A 25,713-nucleotide genomic window follows, 5' to 3' on the forward strand; every position below is an offset into this window, starting at 1 on the left:
TACCTAATCTAAGCAACAAGATGAACCGTCAGTTGTCCATACACAAACAATCCCCGGCAACGGCGCCAAAAACTTGGTGCGCGAAATTGTGAACAATACTTTTTCACAACTCAAATAATCCCCGGTAATGGCTCCAAGAACTTGGTGGCTCAATACCATGGCATTACACAACTTCGCACAACTAACCAGCAAGTGCACTGGGTCGTCCAAGTAATAAACCTTACGTGAGTAAGGGTCGATCCCACGGAGATTGTTAGTATTGAAGCAAGCTATGGTCATCTTGTAAATCTTAGTCAGGCAAACTCAGATGTATATGGTGATGAACGAAAATAACATAAAAGATAAGGATAGTGATACTTATGTATATCATTGGTGTAAGAGCTTCAGACAAGTGTATGAAGATGCCTTCCCTTCCGTCTCTCTGCTTTCCTAATGCCTTCATCCAATCCTTTCTTACTCCTTTCCATGGCAAGCTCGTGTAAGGTTTCACTGTTGTCAGCAGCTACCTCCCATCCGCGCAGTGAAAGCTAATGCACACACTCTGTCACAGTGCTGCCAATCACCGGTTTGGTTCCCTCCCCTACCGGAATAGAATAACTCTTTTGCGTCTGTCACTAACGCCCAGTAGGTTACAGGTTTGAAGCACGTCACAGTCATTCAGTCATTGAATCCTACTCAGAATACCACAGACAAGGTTTAGACCTTCCGGATTCTCTTGAATGCCGCCATCAGGTCCTGCCTATACCACGAAGATTCCGAAGAATCCAAGAGATATTCACTAAGCCTCAGATGCTTGTAGAACAAGAATGGTTGTCAGTCACCTTGTTCATGGGTGAGAATGGTGATGGGCGTCAATCATCACCTTCATCATGTTGAAGAACAAGTGATATCTTGGATAAAGAACAAGCGGAATTGAATGGAAGAACAATAGTAATTGCATTAACACTCGAGGTACAGCAGAGCTCCACACCTTAATCTATGGTGTGTAGAAACTCCACCGTTGAAAATACATAAGCATAAGGTCCAGGCATGGCCGAATGGCCAGCCTCCCAATGATCTAAGATAGCATAAAACTCAAAGATAGCTACCAAGATGTTCCAAGATGTGTTAGTAAAAGGTCCTACTTATAGAAAACTAGTACATAGATGAGTAAATGACATAAAAATCCACTTCCGGGCCCACTTGGTGTGTGCTTGGGCTGAGCAATGAAGAAATTTCGTGTAGAGACTCTCCTTGGAGTTAAACGCCAGCTTTAGTGCCAGTTTGGGCGTTTAACTCCCAATTAGGTGCCAGTTCCAGCGTTTAACGCTGGGATTTCTTGAGGTGACTTTGAACGCCGGTTTGGGCCATCAAATCTTGGGCAAAGTATGGACTATCATATATTGCTGGAAAGCCCAGGATGTCTACTTTCCAACGCCGTTGAGAGCGCGCCAATTGGGCTTCTGTAGCTCCAAAAAATCCGCTTCGAGTGCAGGGAGGTCAGAATCCAACAGCATCTGCAGTCCTTTTTGGTCTCTGGATCAGATTTTTGCTCAGGTCCCTCAATTTCAGCCAGAAAATACCTGAAATCACAGAAAAACACACAAACTCATAGTAAAGTCCAGAAAAGTGAATTTTAACTAAAAACTAATAAAAATATACTAAAAACTAACTAGATCATATCAAAAACATACTAAAAACAATGCCAAAAAGCATACAAATTATCCGCTCATCATACCTCAAAACAAATATATCCTAAAAAACTTAATTGAATTTACTTGGTTAAATTATTTAGATGTTTTAGTGATCTCCAATATCACTTTGGAGTTTAACTCAACAATATAATAGTTTTATCTATCCAAAACAATATCTAATATGTACTTTTGTATTTATGAATTTGTCTATTATAGGAGTGTGCATGGTCCGACCCGACCCGGTCCGCTTCCGAACACTTTAAGGACTAACTTGGCGTGATTTCTCTGGGTTTGGAACCGGTAAGGATCTCAAAAATAAACCCTACCATTATTTCGGATCGGGTCTGGATCAATGCGAACTCGATTATAGTTGTGGTCCAAAAATATTTAAGTTTCATTGAATTTAAAGTCGGATTAGAATCTAAAAAATAAATTCAGTATATATCGAGAATCGAATATGGATGAGAACAAATCTGATTTTATCCTACCTATGAACACCCTAGTCTATTACTAGCCTAATCTAAATCGGTTATGACTTATGAGTCTTCATTTGTTATGGTTAATTTTGTGGGAGACGACGCGCAGTTGGTGATTTACTTGTGACTTGTGAAGTATAACTTTAGGCTTGAACTCACCTGCCCCACCGACCCGCCCACCCATTCGTCTCGCACTGCACTGTCTGTCTGTCTCACTCATTCCTCAGCCCTCTTCCTCTCCAACCTGCGAAGTGCCACCAGCCTATCACTAGCCTATTTTCTTAGCTCTAAGTACCCACTTGCTCCGCCCTGTCCTCTCCTACCCCCTCTCTGCGTTGCTTGTTCGCTGCACAGCTTGCATTCCGCTGCCTGCACGCATGCGCTGCTGCCTGCCCGAGTGGCGAGTGCCTGGCCTCGGTATTTTGCGGCGCCACTGCCTTGCTGCGATCCTGCCTCTGCCGCCAGCGGTCCCCTGCCTCTGACTTCCTGCTTCAGACACCAGCCTCCTTGATCCAGTGTTTCCCTGCCTCTGCCTCCCCAGCTGTCTCAGCCTTTGAGGTTTGCATTTTTTACCACTTTCATTTCGACCCATTCTTTTTAATTTTGAGAAAGCTCACTTATGAATTGGAGGTTTATTTTGAGAAATCAGATGAAGTGGAAAGTATATAATTTAATCCTTAAAATTTAGGGTTTGGAAATCAGATGAATTGGAAGTTCAATTTGAGCTTGTATATCATATATAATTGTGAGCTGCTGTATTTTTTGTTTTCTGTTAAAAGATGAAACATGTTCTTTGTGAATATGAAGTTTAAGTTGGTCATTTTTTGTTGCAGTAATTTTAATCAAGGATATATTATGGTTAATTGGTTAGATTATTTTTCATTTAATTAACAGTATAACAATTTTGTCTCAAATTTTACAAAAGGAAAAAAGCTTTATGGCGCGGGGCAGGCTAAGATTTTCAGACTGCTGGCCTGCCCGGTTTAGTGGTGGGCTTCGGCTCGGCGGGCTGGGGAGGGGTGGGGTGGGGTGGGGCGTACATGCCTGTTTGCCACCTCCTATATCATGCAACTGACTTTAATGTTATACATGTATATATTACTTTTAGCAATCAACACAGAGAAACAGCAATGAGTGATTCAAGGGATAGCTCCCCAGATTGGTTGCGTTCTTTTCAGGTAATTTGATCAGTTTCCATTGGGATAGATGATGAGTTACCACGTTTTACATCCTCAGATAAATTTTATTATTATTGACTAGGTGCCATCGTATTCGCCATTGATACTGTCATCTGATTCCAAGTCCTTACATGATGATAGCCTGTCAATTGGAGATGAGACTGATGCTGAAGGATCATCTCTGGAGATCAGCAAGAGTAAGAGTAAGAGTAAGAGTAAGAGTAAGAGCAGGAGCACTGGTCTTGGCAAAAGCCGTTACAAGTCTTCACCTAGAAAGACATTAGAAGTAGCTGCTATTGAAATAGAAGGTTGTACTACGTCATCTAGAAGAAAGAAATCAGAGAAGCAAAATGCAGAAGGTATACTGATTTGTATTTGTGTTTAGAGTTCTGTATTGATGAGTAAATAGAACATTTAAGTTCAGAGGTCTAGGACATGAGTGATGCAATCCTAATTAATTGTTTATTAACAGAACAGAAAAAAAGGCTGTATAGATTATCTATACTAATTGCTGAGAGAGTCTCCCGCGTTTGATGCCTTCTCTATATTTCTAAAATTTCCCAAATTTTATTCCCAATATAAGTAAAATCTAGGGGAATTTTTTTTGGAATCAATTAAACACAAAAGACCCATGACTTACACACATTGGAGCTATTATTTTTTTGTACTTCTAATTTAAAACAAATCTGCATATAGTTTTATTTCCCCCCCTAAAAACATGATATCATTAACATATCAGGCTTTGTTTCTATCTAGTGATAGCATGCAACAATCATTTTACAATTTGCTACTTTATTGAATTGTCGTTTGGTCTCTTATGATGCAGGAGACATAGAGGAAAGGAAGATTGGCATTGATTCAAACAATGACATGCATGTCGAGCATAAAGTAAGAACCTTGCCCCATTAATTCTTAGGTGGGATCAGTAGTTTTAGAGAAGCTATTGATATTTCATCCTTGAACATCAAGAGGATTCTAATCCATCAGGCATAGAATATCTAACCAGCATACCATTTTTTCTCGTCCATAGAATAATTCTGTTTCCTACTACAACACCAATATGAGCATTGCAGGGTTGGACAGGTAAAGGATTAAGAATAATATATCACCAGAAAAAAAGAAGCATATTTTCCCTTGTATTTTATAAGAAAAATGTGTTTGGCTTGCTAACGCTTGGCTGCGATTACTTTCTGGTTGCTGATTAGTCAAATGTTTTTGCATAGGAATCTGTTTATCGAATTTTGAATCTATCATTGGATTCTGAGTCGTGCCTTGATCATAGCCCCAAAAAAGAAATTCGTAACAATCAGGTGGAAGCTTCTCAGCAACAAATACCTCAATTGATTAGTGAAGAAGCTAAGGATAAAATTATCCTTGGCAATGATGGAAAGTCTCCATCCAGAAAGGGTTCAAAAGGAAAGTCTTCTCAGAAACCAATTCATGTAGAAGAAGATCATTCACCAGTGAAAGGGAAGAAAACAAAGGGCAGTGCAAAGGAGAGAGGTATGAAATGGGTTAGTATGGGCATATAAGTTGTAAGATATCACTCCGTTCTCTTTTTATGGATTTCTGACCATGTGCTTGTGGTATCTACAAATAGGACAGGTAGTGGTGGAGATCTGGAGGCTGAGGAGGAAGAAACTTGTGAAAAGCTCATTGAGACAAATGTAAGAATGACTACGATAATTAATTAATTATAATGACTCACCACACTCCCATGACTTTGAAACTGAAATAAGTAATTGCCATCATAAGCTATCTTGTTATCTAGTCCAGCATCCTGATTTTGCGTGCTATTTGTAATTTGCAGGTCTCCTCTTCAAGGCTACCTTTGGTGCTTTCTGAGAAAGTTCAACGAACAAAGGTTGGATAGCAACTATATGTTATGGATTTTTCTTTGCTGTATGTTGTGTTTTGTAATTGGAAGGGCCATGTTGTTATGTTCCCTTCTTAATTCATGAGAATGGAAAGGGTACCTGAGGAGGAGCTTTGGTTTTGCAGGCTCTTGTTGAGTGCCAAGGTGACTCCATAGATCTCAGTGGTGATGTGGGAGCTGTAGGCCGGGTTATAATTTCAGATTCTGCATCCAGAGATCAGGAAATGCACTTAGACTTGAAAGGTACTTTTTGTTTTAGCTCATATATTTTCTGATTTCCAAGGAAATCTGAGTGTTTCATCAATATAAAGACATGGACAAATATTTTTTTAATCATAATATTGTAGCATGAGTATGTGAAGAAAAACAGAGTACAGTTTAGTAATGTTAACTTACTTCTTAAGGCAAAATTATTACGTGTGGAGTTCCCAAAATACAAAAGGACTCGTGCTTCGTATTTTAAAAATAGGAATATCGGAATCATAAGCACAGTACTTTCTTTTCTTCTTAATGACATATTGTATTTTTTTATTTAAATAAAAATACAACAACAAAGCCTTGTCCCACTAAGTGGGGTCGGCTACATGAATCAAACGACGCCATTGTGCTCTGTCATGTATCATGTCTACAGAGAGACCGTTTACATGTAGATCTCGTTTGACCACCTCCTGGATGGTCTTCTTAGGTCTTCCTCTGCCTTTCGCCCTTTGTCCATCTTCCATCTCATCCACCCTCCTGACTGGATGTTCTATCTGTCTTCTTCTCACATGTCCAAACCACCTGAGACGCGATTCAACCATATTTAAATAAAAATGATCATAAATATTACCTCAGTTTTTTAGCTTAAAAAAAGAGAAAAAAGAAAGAAAAAACTTCTTGTAATATATTTTCATTCCTTACCTAAGTTATCTGCCTTTATAATATGTTCATTATAAGTATATTCCGTTTTCTGTGTTAGTTTTAGGAAGTGACAAACTGTATCTGATTGTTTGTATTGTTGGCATCATTTCAGGAACTATATACAAAACATCTATAGTTCCTTGCCGGACATTTTGCGTAGTAAGTAATTAAGTTGGATGTAATCTGCATTTAAAATTTTTATTTGTAATGTCCTTGTGGCTAGTTACCTTCATGATCGAGTTATATCAAACCTTTCCTGCTCGTATTTTTCAAATACTTATACGAGCTTGTTATTTGTTCAGGTTAGCTTTGGACAGTCTGAGGCAAAGGTCTGTTGATTATCTAATATTTTCGTATTTACTCACATATTTGAAAATTGTTTGACGCAATTACTACTATCCTGAATTATAAAAAATCTGTATTTATGGGCAAGGTTTCTCTTCTACTTTTTATTTGTGTTATTCATCAGTATCAGCCCTGACAAGGATTATGATAAATATCTGCTGTCATTATGTTTAACTGATATTTTGATGCTATTCTTAATATTTCTTCATCAGATAGAGGCCATTATGAATGACTTCATACAGCTGGAGCCACAATCTAATGTATATGAAGCTGAAACTATGGTTGAAGGTTATTTGCATCTACCAAATTGAGGCTTTTATTTCTGGTAGTTTTTCCTTTATATTATGAATAAACTCCTTTACTCACATCTTAACCTTTCATATGAGAAGGGACACTGGATGGTTTTGCCTTCGATTCAGATGAGGAAGCTGGCAAGATGCCGAAGGCCACCCAAACTGATCAAAATGAGCATGCTGAGGAACAAACTCACAGTAAATCCAAAGGGAAGGGTGACAAGAAAACAGTAAGTTCCTAAAAAGTTTTCTTGGTTTCAGATTCTCCCTTTATAAATGAAAATATACTAAACTGTATAAAATTTGGATACAGGGTGCTGAAAAGAAAAGAGGTAGAAGTACTGGAGGAAAACCACAACCTAAGACAGTAAAGAAAAAAGCTCCAAAAAAAGCTCCAAATTCTAAGAAGGCAAAGACGAAGAATTGAGTCGAAGAAGTGTTCCATTGTATATGTTGTAAACTTATACTCAATCCTTGGGTTAAAAGTACTAGTTGATGAAATACTTTGCCCATGTCAGAGATAATAACATTACAGCAGCTGCCATTGGAGTTCTTATCAACAAATCCACCCCAGAAGAATTGGATACTTTTATGATTGGTGAATGAGTTCTTATCAAATCCTTCTTACATGTTCCTGTTTCCATAATACTCACATTGCAGTTTCTTTTCCACTGAATTATTATTTGTTATCTCTGCTTTTAGTTGACTTGTATTAGCTGGCTAATATAATTTTTGAAATATTACTTTGTTAACTAAATTTCTGCCAAACATGGGAGAATGAATTTCAGGATTCTAATTTTCCTGATTACATTGACTATGCTTGTTCCCCTCCAAAGAATGTCTTGCAAGATTGTAAATCTTGTTCGCTGATTGCTAATATTATTCTTGCTTGTTCATTTCAATCTCACGAGCAGGGATTCTTTTCTCCCTCTTTTAAGAAGCACTCCTGGAGTTTCTTGTCATTCCATATCAATAATGTTCGTGTCTTAGAAACACTGAGAAAGAAGATTGAGAATCAAGAGAACGATAGGCGCTGGTAAGGGCAAGAGAGTATTTGATGAGGAAGTAACTTGCTTACGCTTGGGATGTCTAGGTGGTGGTGTATGATTTTGGTTTTTCATCCTGTGTTGTAAATTGTAAAGTAAAATGTTAGTTATTGGATGGGTTTATCATGAAAATGTGGCAATAAACAAAAAGAGAAGGGAAACAAATCACAGTGGTGGAAGATGATGCATAGTTGTAAACCTGTAGGGACAAAAAACAATCTCATATTCACTAGCTTTGCAAGTGAAAGTGCTGGTTCCATCATCAAATGCATAACTATAAGCTCTAGGACAGGCCTTCTTGAAGATAGTTGAATAAAATGTAGGCTGGCAACTCTTTGGGTTAGCATATTGTCCAGCGCTGCAGTACCGATCCGACTTGAATGCCTCACAAGCACTTCTGCACCCTACTACACCACGCTGGTTTCCTTCTTCACCAAGCACTTGAAGTTCTCTAGGACAACCTATACCGTTGCATTTTTTTTATTATTCTGAGGTGCCCTTTTTATTCTTGCATGTTAGCTTTCAGCTAAACTTAATGTATAGTTTATTTTCTTTATGTACTTTTGAACTCTTACCTCTGTTGACATCAGTCACGCATCCTGTAGCATTACAGGCTCCACCAGATACACCTCGTGGTAGAGCCAGTAACGACAAATTGTAGCCATCTACCATGCTGACATCGTAGAAATCTTGTCCATTGGCTCTATCGAGTGTTATCTCAAACAGTGAGGTAGGAGGTGCAGCACCATTTCCATCACATTCCAGTTTTCCCCCACAGTCACCAGTTAGGCATTTGCCAGCTCCTGTGACGTCAAATTTGCAACCTGTCCTTGCCCATATTCGTCCTGACCATCCTGGTACCGTGGTTAGTCTGACACTTTGGCCCGAGTCCAACTGGAATCCAGTCGATGATAGTTTAGGGCTCCCTGAACCAGCAAGTGTACCAGGCCATATGGTATGAGGGCAGTTGTTGATTATGGTGAATATGTAAGAGAAAGTGTTAGAGAAAAATGTAAAGAGAATAGGAAACTAGGCCACGTGCCATAGTTGTGTATTTGAAGGATTATATTTGGTAGTAAAAGTTGAGTCCTAAGGGGGTACCTAGAGGGGATTGGTGCGAGAAAGGGAGTAGTCAATGGCCCCCAGATTTGATATTTATAAGGATGTTGAAGGAGGTAATTGTATGGTATTACCGTATCTGTTATGCAATGTAGAACCAAACCGTTACGTTGCTTAAACCAATATTATGGATTTCGCATTTCTTTTATTGTGGATGGCCTCTGTTGGAAGCAATTCTTTGCTTTTGCTGTTGCATGGGAAATTTTACAAACTTTTGGAAATCATTTCCTCGTAGAATCGGGTATAGAACTCCCTAGGTTGAACCTTGTAAGAATTTGCATGGATTATTCGGTGTGTTTCCAAGTCCAAAGGTAGAAATAGAACTTTGACTTTTACCAAGGTTTTTGGGAAGCAAAATAACTTTTCAATGGTGAAAATAGAAATTGACCTCAACCTCCCTCAACCTCGAGTATGCAAATTAAGCAATTATCCACCGCGAAGACTAAGGCTGCAAGAGAATCTTCCCTGAGACAATCTTGTATATCTGAAAACTTTTCGAGAAAACTTGGAGTTTTGGTAGCAAATTTTTCACAAACTTATTATAAACAAATTTAAAAGCTTGCCTGGAAGAAATCCATTTTTCTAAGTGATATTTGATTGAGAAGTAAAAATGAAGTGAGAATTTTTATGAATTCAATTTGTATGTAATTTTATCTATTAAATTTAGGACAAGTTACATAATTAAAATGAATTGTTTTAGAATTTATCCAATTGTAACTTTTTGGAGGACATGTTTGCAATTTTTTTAATCTATGTAAATCGCTACTAGCTGCAGCAGTTTTAATTTAAAAGTAATTCGCTACAGATTAGCGCGGATTATAAAGAAACGTTGGTATGCGCGCTGTGGGAGACTCTAGCAGTCTATGTAAATATGGCTTCTCTATAAATACAAATGTAAGGCAATTGAAAAGAAGTGGAGATATTTAGAGATCCAATTAATAGAACATAAATTAAAATGCTATCTTTGACAATTTAAGGTAAAAGGATTTATTAAATAAATAAGAATTGTATTAGATGCAAATAGGGGTCAACGTGGATGGAATCGTCAAAATTTTGAATCTGCACTAAAATTATCCGATCAGATCTATCATCTACGTTTTTTTAGTTTGGATCTGATCCGCACATTTGTAACTCGAATATATTTGCAAAATATAAAATATTTTAAAAATTTTATTTTTATTAAAAAATCAATAAAATTTTTTTTAGCTCTTTTTAACTCCTAAAATATTATTAAACATACTTTTTCTAAATAATAAAAATAAAATAATACAACATAGGTGATAATTATTAGTTAAAATAAAATATTAAAAAAATATTTACTTATTTATTTATATTTTGTGGATTCTTAGAATGTGCGAAAATTTACCTGTCGTAATTTGACTTTATTAGTGTGCGAATCAAATCTGATCTCATATTAATATACATACACAGATAAAAACAAAGTCAAACAGATTAAGTAAAAAAAGTATTGTATAATAGTGATATATTTGTGCATGTCTTTTGCGATAAAAAAAATTTACAAATAAATAAAATATAAAATAATTTGCTTAAATATTTTATAACAATTTTTTTATTTTTTATTTAAAAAAATACATATTTAGTGTAAAATGATAAAGATCATTATAATAGTTAGTTACTTTGCTTATTCAAGCTACATATAAATCATCATCACAAGATAATTATTTAAGTATTATTTCTTAACTCATTATAATTTGACATGATAATAATAATAATAATAATAATAATAATAATAATAATAATAATAGTAATAGTAATTTATTTTCTGATTATGTTATTATTTTATTATCCCAAATCATCATCACAAGATAATTATTTAAGTATTATTTCTTAACTCATAATAATAATAATAATAATAATAATAATAATAATAATAATAATAATAATAATAATAATAATAATAGTAATTTATTTTCTGATTATGTTATTATTTTATTATCCCAAACATTCTTATATTCTTAATTGCTTGTTATACCATTATATGTCAAATGTAGTGTGTGTCTATATATATATATATAAAACTATTCTTAATAGTGAATTCGAGATGATAATTAACTGATTTAAAATAGAATTAGTCAATTTAATTTTATTATTTATATTTAAGTAATTGCTATGATATCTAAAAGTGTTTGTTTAACTTACTAAAAAGAGTTAAAAATTAATATTTAATTTTAAAAGTATAAAAATAAATAATTATTAAATATTCAAAAGTTAACATAAAAAATAAGTTAGACAAAAGTTATGCATCAAATTATAGACACCATAGAATTTACCTTATATTTATAATGGAAGAAAACTCAAGTGTCAATTCAATCACATCTAGAGATTATCAAAAATTTTACACATTAGAATCTATATGAGAATAACCAGCTTCACGTAAATCGCTAAAATTTTCCACAAATTGTGCATACCAATGTTTTTATATAAATCGCTGTAGCCAATAGCGATTTCTGTTTAACACCTTTTCTTACGTAATTCGTCCTAACTTGTAGCGAATTACGTTCAAGTTAAAATTCCTACGGCCAATAGCAATTTATATAGAGTAAAAAAGTTGCAAACATCTCTTTGGTAGTTGTAATTGGATAAATTCCAAATCAATTCATTTTAATTATGTAACTTGTCTTTAAATTTATTCATAAAACAAATTATATGCGACTCCAAAGCAAATGTTCACATTCCTTTAAGGTATTAAATAAGAGTTTCAAAACTAGAGTACCAGCAAGCTCTCGTAGCTCAGTTGGTTAGAGCACCCGTTTAGTAAGCGGGAGGTCTTGAGTTCGACTCTCAACGAGAGCAATTAATGTGTGAAATTTTTCCTATCTTTGGTCTATGATGGATTTGAACTTGTTTTTTAGGTATACCTTTTTGTTTTTTTAGATTTATTCTGAATAGCAACTTGCTTTGGCTTCCTGGCTTAATTTTTTCTATCTTTGGTCTATGATGGATTCAATACTTGTTTTTAGGTATATCTTTTTTGCTTTTTTAGATTTATTTTGAATGGCAACTTGCTTTGGCTTCCTGGCTTAATAAATTTTCAATTTTTATAACACAAAAATACTTTGTATACACAAATGAAACTCAACTGTTCTAAATGTTCCACTAATTGATATTAATGGTTTGTTACAAAAATGATAAAGAGTAAAAGCAGCAGCCATGGTTACCATTACAAATTTATGGCATCAAAATTTCAAAATACATAATATCATTCAATACAAAGTTGAATCTGCCCAGACGACAATGAAAAACTTCAAGAAAATATCCTAAGGCTCAAATACAGGGTAAATCTTTTCTAATACTCAAATGTACAGAGGAAATGCAAGTTTGATATATACACTGTGCTCATACTTGAAAATAATTAGGTCTGCGTTGATCAAGTCCTCTTTTCGCCCAATAAATATCACACCCAATAGATGATAATCTGACTTGGTGGATGAAGAAATGTGGTCTCACTTAACATGTAACTGGGTATATACTTTCCAAGTTTTCAAATCTTAACAGATTCATTAAAACTTGCAAAGCGAGGACATCTTAACCATCTGTGTCACTTTCTGTCTGGAGCACCTGTGGCATCTCAAGATTCTTCACAACCCCATAACCATCCTCCTATCCAAACTCCAGCAGATGCAAACTTTAGCATAAGTTGCAATGCTTGTTCCTACATCTAGAAAATAAGCAGATAGGTATCAATATTTCATTTTCTAGTATAAACCAATGTTTATAAAGCTCCTTGATAGTACATGCTTCTGAACTTGCACAAGTTACATTAAACTCAGACAGCCAGCAATTAATCAAAGGATGTAAAGAAAAGATATTTCATCTCTGGTGAGTCTGCAAAAGTAGGAAGACATTCAGGAAGGAAAAAAGAAAAAAGAAAAAAAAGAGTAGTGTTTTTCACATTCTTCATACTTGACTATTTTGAGCATATAAGGAACATTACCTGCATTGATCAAGGTTATCAAAATAACCCTGATTAGAATTATCAGCCTAATGGACATGATTGCCAATGGTGCACTATTCTAATGGAATTCAGATAAATAAGATCTAAAATAAAATAGTGCAACTCACAGCAGTAGTATTAGTAATTAACACACCAACTCTTAGAAAGTTATGCATTGCAATTAGATATTTGCTAGAAACTACAAAACAGCCAGCTAGAAAAGGGTTACAGTTAAGTAAATTGATGAATGCTGATACATAGTACATCATTTCAGGTCCGAAATCAAATCCAGGCATCATAAAGTCTGAGTTTCATCTTGTAGCTAAATGTCTCCTTCCCGACAAAGTAAGCAAGAAACTAAAGTCATCTGAATACTAAACAGTCAAGCTACTTTTAAGTGCCACATTACATTATTACTGGAAATATAAGTAATTCTCAAAGTAGATGGACATACATGTTGTCCACCAATAGGTAATCCATTTATTCAAGTGCTGTTATTGATACTCATCTGATAGTAAAAGGGAAAAAGAAAAAAAGATCCAAAAAGGAAGGAAATATGTATCTAGCTCATATCCATGCCATCTCCAACTTGGCTGCAGATAGGACTGACAGCAGAAAAAGATCTCTCAAAAGGAGAAGTATGGAATTGTGCATCCCGTCTACGCTTAAAACCACAGCCATCAGACGATGAATTCTCTGCATCGAGCTTTCTTCGAACACCCCTCACTGCTTGTTCCTCTGCTGGTGTAAGGGGGAAAATTTGACCACTTGCTCTACAAAGCGAGCTGTGGTTATCATACAAAATTCTCTGGTTACAGTTTTTATCACAGATGTGAGTTAGCCCTGTTAGCTTGCAGCGATACATGTTCCCGCAAATATTTTCGTTTTGACATTTCCAGTCGCACTTATGCACAGGATTTGGTCCATCACGGCCCAAAATACTCGACATATAAATAACATTTGCAGGAGCTGCAAGCATAGATTTGCCATATACCTCCATTCCTTTAATGGAAACAACCTCTTAAGAACTCTTCCACACTTCAACTTCAATGCCTTGCCTGAATCCTCTGCAGGTTACACAGCCACCACAACAACACAGATTTCAGTCATACTCAAGTGGAAAAGATACCTAAGGATTTACACTTTCCAATAAGTAACCTTTAATTATCCCGTTTAGTGATTTCACTTAACCTTTTCTTCTACAAGGACTTTCAATAATCTATTATTCCCATTCTTCTACATTTGAAAAATAATGGAATTCAACTCAAAATTCTATCACCTATCACAATAGAAAGATCGAGTTTCAAAAACAGAACGGATTATTATAAAACCTAAATCGAGAATCCGACCCATGTAATTATTGTTTAATTAGATCATTAGATGACAAATAATATTAAAATAGAGAGCTTTCATAATTAATTAATTATATACGAAGAAGACAGATCTAAACCGTGGAAATGTTGGAATCCTAAACAATGGATAACACAATAATTAACACGCGCTCCATTAAGAATCAAACACGCCATCACCTTCAAAACCAAACAATTCAGCACCCGATAATACAACCGTACATTAATCTTACTTTCTCGTTTCAACAAATGCATGCTGCATGCTTAATTATTACACCATAACAATAACGCGCATGGAAATAACATGAATTAAATTAATTGCACCAGCCTAATCACACAGAGAGAGAGAGAGAGAGAGAGCAGAGGAAAAATTCACTCACACGCTTTCTTCAGCTATAGAGTTTTCTTCCTCTTCAGTGCCTACAGAGAACAAAGAACAAACCTAAAAACTCACTCACGCTCTCAGAAGAACCTAAGCTAATAAAGAAAGAAAGAAAGAAAGAACGCTAAAGTAGATAAATGGAAGAAGCGGAAGACTTGTGGGATTACATTTATAGAAACTTGGCGTTGAATAAATGCTCATAGCTCATTCCGCTTACCTTTACACTTGTGGGGTTGACGCTTCCCATATACGACAAAACTCACGCTAAAATAAAATCTCAAATGCAAGTTACTATGATAAATGAAAGATAGACCCAAATGTAATTTTACTTCCTTCAGTGATCACCTACTTACTGCTACAATTTATTTTTGGATAACCTTGCGGAACGTTTCTTTCGGATCGCATTAAACCCATCTTCATTTTAAAATTATTATTTTTTATTTGAATAAAAAATATACAAATTAATCTGTTAAAATTAGTCAACTTTTTTAATGTTAAAAATTTCTACATTTTTAGAAAAAAAAATTATGAACTATGGAGCTAAATGTTTGGAAAAGAAAAAACTACACCAAATTGCTCTTTAAAGAACAAATAAGATAAAGTTGATATGATAACTATGAGCTAAATTATGACTGAAACCGTAAATTTATATGCATAAGTATTAATCAAATATTTTTTTAAAATTTAGTATTTATAATTTATAATTCAGAATTAAAAATTTATTTTAGAATTTAAAATTTAAAATAAATATCAAATTTTAAAAATTTATTAATATTGATCGAAAAGATTTACTTCTTAGCATCATTTTTAAATAAATAATCAAATACAAAAATTTTATAACATATGTTATAAAGATATATGAAAAAGTTATTATTAATAAAATTTTAAAATATATTTTAATTTAATAAATACATCATAAATATATTGGCACTTAACTTTTATATATTTTTATAAAAAAATTGACAAATAACCTTAGTACATTTTTTTAAAAAGTCATGTTATTTAAACGTTTAATTAGATTACTTAACTTTTATTATTATGGCTTGTTTGTCACGTGTACCAACGGCTCGCTCTCTCTTTTCTCTTTCTCATCTCATGTGTGCCTTGCTTTCACACTTTTCAATGTTCTAAGAGCAACGGATTTTGAAGAGTTAAATTTTAAAATAGTCTCTGAAATTGGTGTGTACTAAAATTATCATTGAAATTTTAATTGTATTAATTTTGTTTTTGAAATTGATAAAAGTGTACTATGTTAGGTTTTTATCTATTTTTCATTAACGATGTGATGACATAGTTTAATGATGTAGGCTGTTAGTGACACATGTCACTTTATAGTTTGGCCACATGTAATGGTATGATTATGTGGTGACCAGTGACATGTGGCATGTGGATGTAGATAGTTGTATCACGTGTCACAACAGTATTCGTTCATGTGTTGTCCATTATGGCATCGTTCTAGATGCATCAAATTAGTCCCTCATTTTATATTAAGTGACTCATTTTAATTCCTGAAATTGAATGTCGTCCACCAAACTAGTCCCTTCACCTTCTCCTTTTTTCTATATATTCAAAATTCCTGATATCTTTGAATGCATTAATTTCAATTTTATTTTTGTACATGTTATTTAAATATAAGTGTTTTTATAAATTATTTTTTCTCTTGCAAATATCCCTAACCGCCGTTTTGGAGTTGACGTGAAGGCATTTCAAGCACTCTCACTATCATCTCTGACCTCTTTTAGTACTTTTATAAAATATTTTTTCTCTTGCAAATACCCCTAACCCTCGTCTTGGAGTTTATGTGAAGACATTTCAAGTATCATCACTACCATCTCCGACCCCTTTTGTCTAGACTGAAGAGGTCGAAGATGGTAGTGAAGGTACTTGATGTGTCTTCAGTCTAATCCATTTACACACAATAGAAACGTGTATTTCTTAAGAACAAAAAAATATTTATTTTAATTATTGATTTTTTATTAAAAACACATATTTTTTTATGAAAAAATGTATTTAACCAATCATATAATTCTTTTTTTTTATAATAACATACTTATATATTACAAAATTTATCAATATTAAATTATTATAGAAAAAATTATATAATTAAAACTAAAATCTTAAATTTTTTTATGAAAACACTTGTATTTAAACGATATATGAAAAAATAAAATTAAAATTAGTGCATCTAAGATATTGAAAATTTTAAATTTTAAAAAAATGAGAAAAAATTGGTGAAGTGACTAGTTTGGTGCACGACATTTCATTTAGGGACTAAAATGAGTCACTTAATGCAGAGTGAGGGACTAATTTGGTGCATCTACAATGATAACATAATGGACGACACGTGGACGAATACTATTGCGACATGTGGCACAAACGGACACATGGCCAAATAGCATTGTGACACATGGTATAACCATCCACATCAACATGCCATGTGTCACTAGTCACCACATAATCATACCATTACACGTGGCCAAACCATAGAGTGACACGTGTCACTAACAGTCCATGTCATCAAGCTATGTCATCACGTCGTTAATGAAAAATGGATCAGGGACTAACATGGTGCACTTTTGTTAATCTCAAGGACGTAATTAGTGCAATTAGAATCTCAAGGACGATTTTAGTGCACGATGCCAATCTCAGGGACCATTTTGAGGTTTAACTCGATTTTGGGAGAGAGGAGAAAGAAACGAGTGCACGAAGACCATATTCTCTCGTATTTACACTTGACACGTCTAACTACCACCGTCATGTTTGTTGGTCGTACCAGTCTTTTTAATTCTGGTTGAAGGTCATACTGGTCTTTTGGACTTTTGAAATTTTGTGGTGTCTTCTTTCTTTCGAGCTAGGCCCATGTTACCTAATTACTAATTAGATGCCCAAAAATATCCAATAAAAAATTATAGTCTCTCCTGATCTAATTTGTTAAGGTTGTCAACCATAAATTTATTTACCTTCTTGTCTTTTTTCTTCTACAAATCAAGTCAATGGAGGCTCCCTCCAACCTCCAGTATTGAGGGTTCTATGATTCTGTTTTTCTACTACAGTTGGTATGAACTAAAGATTTGTAATCCGTCATTGAAGCAGTGCATCGCTGCTCTTCTTCTTCCGACAGGTCGTCGTTCGCATAGGATCAGAACCGCTCCTTGCAGCACCAGCTATGGGTAACTTCACCACCAAACACCAAAGTAAAAGAATATTAGCGATCCATGCTCTTGTTACTCACCAAATGTTCTCGTGACTAAGGATCAGGGACAATTGTTACAAGAAAAGTCACGTATAGAAAGTTTGTTAGATGAAAGAGAGGCATAAGTGGTTAGGATGATTAATTCAAATTAGCATATTGTTAGTTTTTTTTGTTTGGAGGGGGAGAGGGAAGAAGGGGTTTGACCTATCTGGGTTGTATAGTGAGTGTGTTGGTATGGGTCGGGTTGGTTCGGCCCATGTCCAGTAAAAAAAATCATAAATTTGTATTAGTTGGGTTCATTGAACTAAATTAGTTAGAGTTGTAACTAGATATATTATTGCAGCTCAAGTTTGGCAGAGAGAAATTTTGTTAGTCTCTCGTTAAATTGTGCTAGAGTTTGAAATCTCGGTTTAATATGAATAGTAAAATATAGAAATATATAATAGTATACTTGAGAATATTATAGTGGCTAAAATGTTGATTTAACTTTTAAAATGTTTGAATATTATGATTTTAAATGAGTAAATTTAAGTTTTACAAATTTTTTATTTCATCAGATTTAATCTTGATATAATTTTATATTTTTATGTATTTAATTTATTTTTTTATTTTTACTCAATTTTTATTTTTTGTCTTAAAGGTAGTGTAAAAAAAATAAAGTGCAGAGAAAATATGTACATTCAGTTTTGAGTGATACACAACAAAACATTAACTATTAGCAGCAACGATCATGATGACGTCTATATTGAGTATTAAGTATTAACAATATATGCTTTCAGCAAAAATTTTCAATGTGTTTAATAAATAAATATGTCCGATGCTCTCTACTTAGTAGTTAGTACTCGGTTCGATAAAACATTAAACATAAAAGACGAAAATACCGACCATACTGCCAAACTTAGAGCCAAAAACCAAGCTACCTGTCGACTTCCATATTATTAATCAAATTAGGCAAACATATTTGAAAGTCAGAAATCGCAATGTATTCTTTAATAATCAACACTAAACAATTACTTAATTTCTATCTCAATCTTTCTAACAATGGTTGATCCATTCCACCAAGATTTTTGCTTTGACTATGAACTGAATTTATTATTTTGTTTTATTTTTTTTACTTCATTTATTATCTGTGAGAATTTGTTGTACTAAAACAGATTTTATCTGCCAAAAAAATAGAACTGATAGTAATTAGTTTATTTGTCTGATAATTTTTTGCCATGATTACCTAAAGTATCATGTAATAGTAAAACAATACATTTTTCAGTCATTATTACAAATTTAATATAATATGCAGTTATACGTTTGTGAACTCTAAGAGCATACAAAATTTTTTCTGTACAAAGAATTGTATCAGTAGCACTATTGTCCTTGTTTCATTCTTGTTATATTGTGAAACGCATTACTTGTGCCAAAAGTTTTTGAAAGTTATTAGTTACACGGCGGATTTTGTAACAACTTCCATTTTTCCAATGTTAAGGATTTCAGAAATTCCTTGTAATTTTTTGTACATAGTATATATAGTGTGATCTAGCCTGGCAGTAACTATATTTTTTATACTCACTCAGTCACTCTGCTATGTTTCTTGTCACGTGGAATCACAACTATATTATTATTTATTATTATTCGGGATATAACTATTAATATTATTTTTTATTAGTTTAAACTTATAAAAAAAAGTGATATCATAATATAGTATCAGAGTTTTATGTCCAAAAGGTCTAGAACTCGCTCCTTATTAAATTCCAAAAAAAAGGATAAAACAAATAAAAGAAAAAAAAAAAGAAGGCCTATGTAAAAGTCAAGCAAACTTAAAATAGATTTTTTGCTTAAAAGGTGTATAGAGATATAACCATTCATGTTATCTCCTCTTCCTATCAGTTTAAACTTATGAGAAAAATGGTATCATGACAATTATTATTGTTCCAAGTGTTACCTAAAACTGGGTTGCTTTGTGCTTGAACATGAGGTCTAAAATGCCTTTAGGTAGTTTGTCCGACGTCTTCCGCTACTAGGGTGCCGCCGTCCGACGTCTTGATGAAGATGGGGTAGTACATGCAAGAGACTCCGATACTTAACCGGTTGCACATTTTTCATGAACTTTCTGTGCCTTAAGTCTACTAAAGAAAGCATTCCATGTATCCAGACCGTTAAAATAATCTACTTTATATCTTCATAGTTAAGGAAAATGCTATTGTGCTGAAGAGAAAATCTTTCAGCAGGTAAAGAAACGCATTGGTGATTATAGTTGGTGGACGTGTGTTAGTGTTGGCGCTACACGCACGGACCGAATATAACGCTTTGCAGTAGTTGGCAGACAGTGCTCCATTTAATAACGTTTCTGTTATCCGATATTAACAATAATTATCTGTATGAGTTACCTTTTTTGTTGGGCATGGGCATTATTGGTGCAAAATTTAAAGTCCACAAACTAACCAGTAAGTGCACCAGGTCGTACCAAGTAGTACCTCAAGTAAATAAGGGTCGATCCCACGAGGATTGATGGATCAAGCAACAATGGTTAAGTGATTAGCTTAGTCAGACAAACAGAAAATGATGTTTGAAGGTTCAAAAGCATTAAACAGTAATTTAGAGAATCAGAAAACATGCAGTAAATTAAAGTGAAATATATATGGAGAAAACAGTTAAGGTTTTAGAGATATCTATCTTCTGGATTGAATTTTCTTATTAGCTATTTTAATCATGCAAGATTCAATTCATGGAAAACTATATGTGACTAAATCCTAATTCCTTAGACCTTTTTAGTCTCCTCTAACCTTCATCAACCGCCAATTCCTTGGTCACTTAATTCCAATTAGAGGGTGAAGTTCAATTCTAGTTTATGTGCCACAAAAATCCTAATTACCCAAATATAAGAGGATTATATGTCACGTATCCCGTTAAGTCCAGATAATTAGTAGTTTAGGAGAAATTATTTTCAAGCTGTTGTTTAAGTAAAGAGCTTTTCCAAGTTATACAAGAACTCAATTAGAACAAGGGTCATACTTCCGTTCCACCCAGATTCATAAGATAAAGAACAAAAATAATTCTTGAAATAGAAATCAGTACATGAATTAAAATAGAAAAATAATAGTATCAATCCATACAATAGACAGAGCTCCTAACCTTAACAGTGAAGGTTTAGTTGCTCATGGTTCAAAGAGAAAAAATAGGATTCTGTAAAACTGTAAATTGCGGAATGAGGTGTGAGAGAAGAGAAGAGCCCGAAGGGCTGATTCTTTTCTCTTTTATATCTAATCCTAATTAATATTCATATTTAATTTTTCTGCCCGCAACAATTTCTTTGAGTATAAATCCTTCACCCACTCATGATCCTTCACGCCACACTCACTCACCATCGCTTCCCACTACAACTCAAACTCCTCCACCTCTATGTCTGCTAGCATGCAGTGCCTAAACAAGGATGTGAACCTCAGTATACATACATTAGAATTAGCATTTCTCAATAGGTGCCATGCGCAAAGCTTATGATGAGTATCGGGAAAGACCTCCTGGATAGCTAGTCGCATTGATCTATTTCCGTCAGTTATTATGGCCTTTGGAGCTCTGCCTTCCATACATTCAAAGAATTTTCTTAGAACTTATACATATGAAGATTGTGTTTCACTTGATACCATTGCGGTTGCAAAAACACATGTCTGGTTGTGATTGTTAACCCCAAAGAAAACAACGACTGAAAAATTGTATTTGTTTCGTCCGTACGTATCATTGAAGGCAAGAACATCACCGAATAATTTGAAATCCTCTTGACTGCAACTGTCACTCTAGAACAAGTCACACATGTGTTGACCAACCCTACCTCGTACCTCCAATACATCTTCTCATGTCTCCTAGAAGCCACCTCCAAGAACCTTAGTGCTGCATTGACATCACCATTTTGCAAGGACCGTTGTCGCCTAACCTCGTTGTACATGTCTTGCTTGGTGAATGATACACGGTTGAAACCCCCAGCTTGTGCTGCTATTGACTCATATATTTTCGGGATTGAAATTCCTACTTGCCGCAGGCTATCCATGTGCGCTATGTCAACATCCGAAATTTTTCTGTGGGTAGGCAAGTACTCCACAAACTTTTGAACAAAAGATCATGGTTATGGTCATCCACAAAACGTGCCACAAACTACTTTTCCGTGCCAATCCTTGGCTTTATCCGTATCTCGGAAGGACACCCACAACAGGTGACAACCTTGTGCTTTTCTAATCATTTCTTGTCCCGAAAATCTTCTCTATTGCACAAATACGTAATCCGCACAAATTTTCCTCTCTTGTTTTTTATCTTCTTACCTTGTCGTACAGGAAAACCCTTCACCCGGCTGTACTCTTCATATATACAAGCAGCTTCCTTAGGATTGTTGAACTCCATTCGCAAAAAATGATTAGCCGTTATTGTCACAACTTCAGCTACGTTCATTTCATTTCGACACTTTGTTGTCTTCCACCTACCTCAACCTCATCATCTTCCATTCCCGTGTCTTGTACTATTTCCTGAAAACACAATTAATTCAGCTATTTAGTCCACATTGCCAAACTTAATGAATGAAGCTATTTGCATAGTCACATTGCATTGCATCATTGTAAATACATCTTTTAACCAAACCTCTCTACCACATACCTCTTTGAAGGCAACGTCCTCCACCCTTTCACTCTATCCAATACCGCCTCATCCACAAATGCGTCTTCTATCTAGGACCCAACAACCTCTTCCATTCTGAATCACTTTGTCTGACCTTCACACCACCTAAGCTCAATGGGTCAAACCAACCAGCTCTTGAAATTATTATTTTCAGAGATATCTCATTAATTCCAATTTCATCAAGCAATTATTTCATGCAACCTGACTTAAACAAGCACAATTCACAACCATACACCTCAAACACTATCATTAAATTAAACCAGTAATTTCAATTTCACGCTCATTCACATTAACTCAACATACTCTCAACATACCCTTCCCGAATTTCAATTCCTAATGACCCTGTTGCGAGCACACTCCCAACATTACCGCAGTTTGCTCATTCATACATTCGATCGCATTAGCAGCATTACCCACCTCTCCTACAATTCTATACTCAATAAACCACCATCAATACCTTACAATACACCATTTCCCATTGCAAGCAAACTATTAAACATGTATATATTTAATCATAAACGTCATCTACATCTAATGTGTCTTTATTACTAACCTTAGTTGTAATATTTGTCCGTCTAACTTTGTCCACTTTTGTCTCGATGCATCGAAATGAAATTCCCTTCTTAAAATGATGGTCCACCGTATCCAAAATTCCCTAAAGTTGCCTGTGACACCGTCCTTTGGCATTGCTACCAACCATCGCGCCTTCGGCGTCCTCCGTTTTTTACACCACCAAAAGCCCCAAATTGGCAAACTAGCGCATTCGATCCTAACACCAACTTGGTTATTGCTCTCTCCTCATTCCAATCCAGCTGAGTTCCCACACGCTCTCTCTCCTCACAGCTGACCCTACACATAATTTTCTAAGTAAAAATTGAGGATGTTATTGTAATTTCAGTGTTTGCATAGCAACTACAAAAAAAACACTTTTACCCATTAACACTAGCTAGGAACAGCGCTATTCTAAAAAGGACAATGATACACCTAATAACTTTCCTATAACATTACTAGTAGTGGGTTAAATTTAGTCACAAAAAGGAAGAAGAACTATATATAACTATAGGAAAATGATTAGATGTTCTGTTGTATTTTACCGGAACACTGATGTTCTCCGTACGAACAGGTAAGCCACATTTTTTTATCTTCTAGTTAGTAAGTGAATGACAATATTAACTCCTGATAAAAAAGTGTTTTTCCAAAAATGACAAGCTTAAAAAGATAGATATTGGCTTGGAGTGAAAAATGTTTAGTGCTGAATATTTGGGTTAGTGCCGGAGTTTAACTGTACTTGTAATTCCACTAAGGAGATACTCATTTTTTGGTACATCTTTGGTGGTCCAGTAGTACCAGATTGGGGAATATCGAGCCTGAAGCAAACACTGTGTTTAGGAGGAGAGGGAAGGTGGTGGTGGTGATGGCTGTTGGAGAGGAAAGGATGGAGGAGTGCCATGTGGAGCAGGTGTTGCGGAAGTGGAAAAGGTCGATGGTGGTAGTGAGGTGTTTCGATATGAGGGACATTAATTCCTTTGGGAAAGCTAACCATCTAAATTGACTTGGTGCTGTTGTTTTTATCATCTTCATTGATAGTGGCCATGTTTTTGGCAAATCAATGAAATTTTTAACAGTGAAACAGTGTCTTAGCTATGTTGTGCTAATAATAATAATCGTGCAATGATGATCATAATCTTACCTTACCAAGTTTTTCTTTTCTGCACTCTCTATACCAACCACGTTCAACCTTCAATTTCAATGTAGCGAAAAACATACAATTTGCATAGTAAATAAAGTTGAGTGTAAATTATTGTTTTTCTAATATATATCCAACTTGATTTCATCTAACAATTAGTCAAGCTTTGGCCATTTTTTTATAGTTTTCCACTTTTTCTTTGGTTTAGGCATTGGCTTTGGTTTGAGAAGAAGGCTTTGATAAAATTTGTTGCAGTTAAAAAAAGCATTGACCTTGTTTAAAATTGTCTTGTACCACCTATTCATTTTGCGGCTCTTCGGTTCGAGCGATTTAGAACATGATTTTTGAGAATTTGACTATTATTTATCGGTTTCATATATTTACATAAGATAATAATTATTCAATTTTCAATTCATCTTTTTTTAATTTGGTTTTTTGCAATTTTACGATAATACAAGTTTAATTTCTAGAGTCAGTGCTTGTTAGTGTCTTTTTTTTCCAAGCTTAATGCCCATTAATTATAATTATTAAGAGTTAGGATAAACCGGATTCTTTCCCACTTGTAATTATTTATTGCATGTTTTTTTTTTAATTGTCTTATTAACATTTTTCAAGAAAAATAAAATTGGCAATGGGAGAAGGAATATATGCAGATGAACCGAGGCAGCCAATGTTAAAAGGGATGAATTGGTGGACAGGGCAAGCCAGCTTTGTTTCTAGCTACACAGAAAAGAAATCTCCTAGGCATATGTACTGAGCAACTACTTAACCGGTTGCACATCTTTCATGAATTTTCTGTGCTTCAAATCCACTGAAAAAATACATTCCATGTATCCAGACCGTTTAAATAATTGGGTTATGTTATAGTGCTGAAACAATTTTCAGCAGCTGCTGAAACGAATTGGCGGGTAACTGTGGAAGACGCGTTGTTCCGCTATACGTATTTGTATAGATAGAAAACTGATTTAGCAATAAAGAGTGCAGGATTTTGTCGATTTTATACCTTGATTAATTACTTATAGATTTATTTCAAAGCTTGAAAAAATTGTTAAAGGAGTTAATTTTTTTTTGTCCGTTTTTATTATCGATGAGTATGAACATTTTCGGGCCATTACATGATATTCATCACGTTTGGCAAAAAATATGAGTTGTGATGCCGATAATAATAATAATAATAATAATAATAATAATAATAATAATAATAATAATAATAATAATAATAAAAGCTATAAAAATGTTATCAACATTAACGAGTTACCGTACGTACTAACTACAAAGGACTATGTAAATTATTATATATTTGTAAATAAATATTAATAGATATTTGTAAATAAATAAATACATTATTTTATATATTTTTTATTTTTTATTTAAATATATTTTATAATAAATATATCTAATTTAGTTACTGATTTACGTAATATGATTAAAACTTTTAAAAAAATTTTATTATTTAAGTTTTTTAAATGATATTCTAAGTAAAAAAGTATAAAATATTTTATATTAAAAGATAATATTAATAGATATTTATCACCTTTAAATAAGCTTTAAAGTTATAAAAAAAAATACATCATATATTAAAAGATAATAG

The 25,713-nt window shown here is 34.2% G+C and overlaps 3 protein-coding genes and 1 non-coding gene across 4 annotated transcripts; 2 read left to right on the top strand and 2 right to left on the bottom strand.

Annotated features, from left to right (window-relative positions):
• Window positions 1-2,236: 2,236 nt before the first annotated feature.
• Window positions 2,237-7,556, top strand: LOC130956475 (DNA-binding protein BIN4-like). The gene is made up of 13 exons (XM_057883525.1): window positions 2,237-2,707; window positions 3,258-3,327; window positions 3,410-3,686; window positions 4,154-4,215; window positions 4,551-4,830; window positions 4,933-4,994; window positions 5,138-5,191; window positions 5,329-5,446; window positions 6,216-6,262; window positions 6,406-6,432; window positions 6,661-6,736; window positions 6,838-6,971; window positions 7,055-7,556. The coding sequence occupies exons 2-13, from the start codon at window positions 3,280-3,282 to the stop codon at window positions 7,166-7,168; spliced, it is 1,299 nt and encodes a 432-aa protein (XP_057739508.1). The 5' UTR covers window positions 2,237-2,707; window positions 3,258-3,279; the 3' UTR covers window positions 7,169-7,556.
• Window positions 7,557-7,632: 76 nt separating this feature from the next.
• On the bottom strand, window positions 7,633-9,131 carry LOC130957350 (pathogenesis-related protein 5-like). Its single transcript, XM_057884214.1, has 6 exons — window positions 9,119-9,131; window positions 8,981-8,985; window positions 8,363-8,816; window positions 7,987-8,248; window positions 7,820-7,863; window positions 7,633-7,736 (listed from the first exon to the last, which is right to left on the bottom strand). The coding sequence occupies exons 1-6, from the start codon at window positions 9,129-9,131 to the stop codon at window positions 7,711-7,713; spliced, it is 804 nt and encodes a 267-aa protein (XP_057740197.1). The 3' UTR covers window positions 7,633-7,710.
• A 2,515-nt stretch (window positions 9,132-11,646) lies between these two features.
• TRNAT-AGU (transfer RNA threonine (anticodon AGU)) lies at window positions 11,647-11,720 on the top strand. Its single transcript has one exon. It is a non-coding gene; the product is annotated as a tRNA-Thr (tRNA).
• A 1,356-nt stretch (window positions 11,721-13,076) lies between these two features.
• Window positions 13,077-14,809, bottom strand: LOC130954720 (uncharacterized). The gene is made up of 2 exons (XM_057881479.1): window positions 14,591-14,809; window positions 13,077-13,928 (listed from the first exon to the last, which is right to left on the bottom strand). Exon 2 carries the CDS (start codon window positions 13,859-13,861, stop codon window positions 13,424-13,426), a length of 438 nt encoding a protein of 145 aa, XP_057737462.1. The 5' UTR covers window positions 13,862-13,928; window positions 14,591-14,809; the 3' UTR covers window positions 13,077-13,423.
• Window positions 14,810-25,713: the final 10,904 nt, after the last annotated feature.

This window comes from Arachis stenosperma, chromosome 10, assembly GCF_014773155.1.
Source record: "Arachis stenosperma cultivar V10309 chromosome 10, arast.V10309.gnm1.PFL2, whole genome shotgun sequence".
In the NCBI taxonomy this organism is placed as follows: Eukaryota; Viridiplantae; Streptophyta; class Magnoliopsida; order Fabales; family Fabaceae; genus Arachis; species Arachis stenosperma.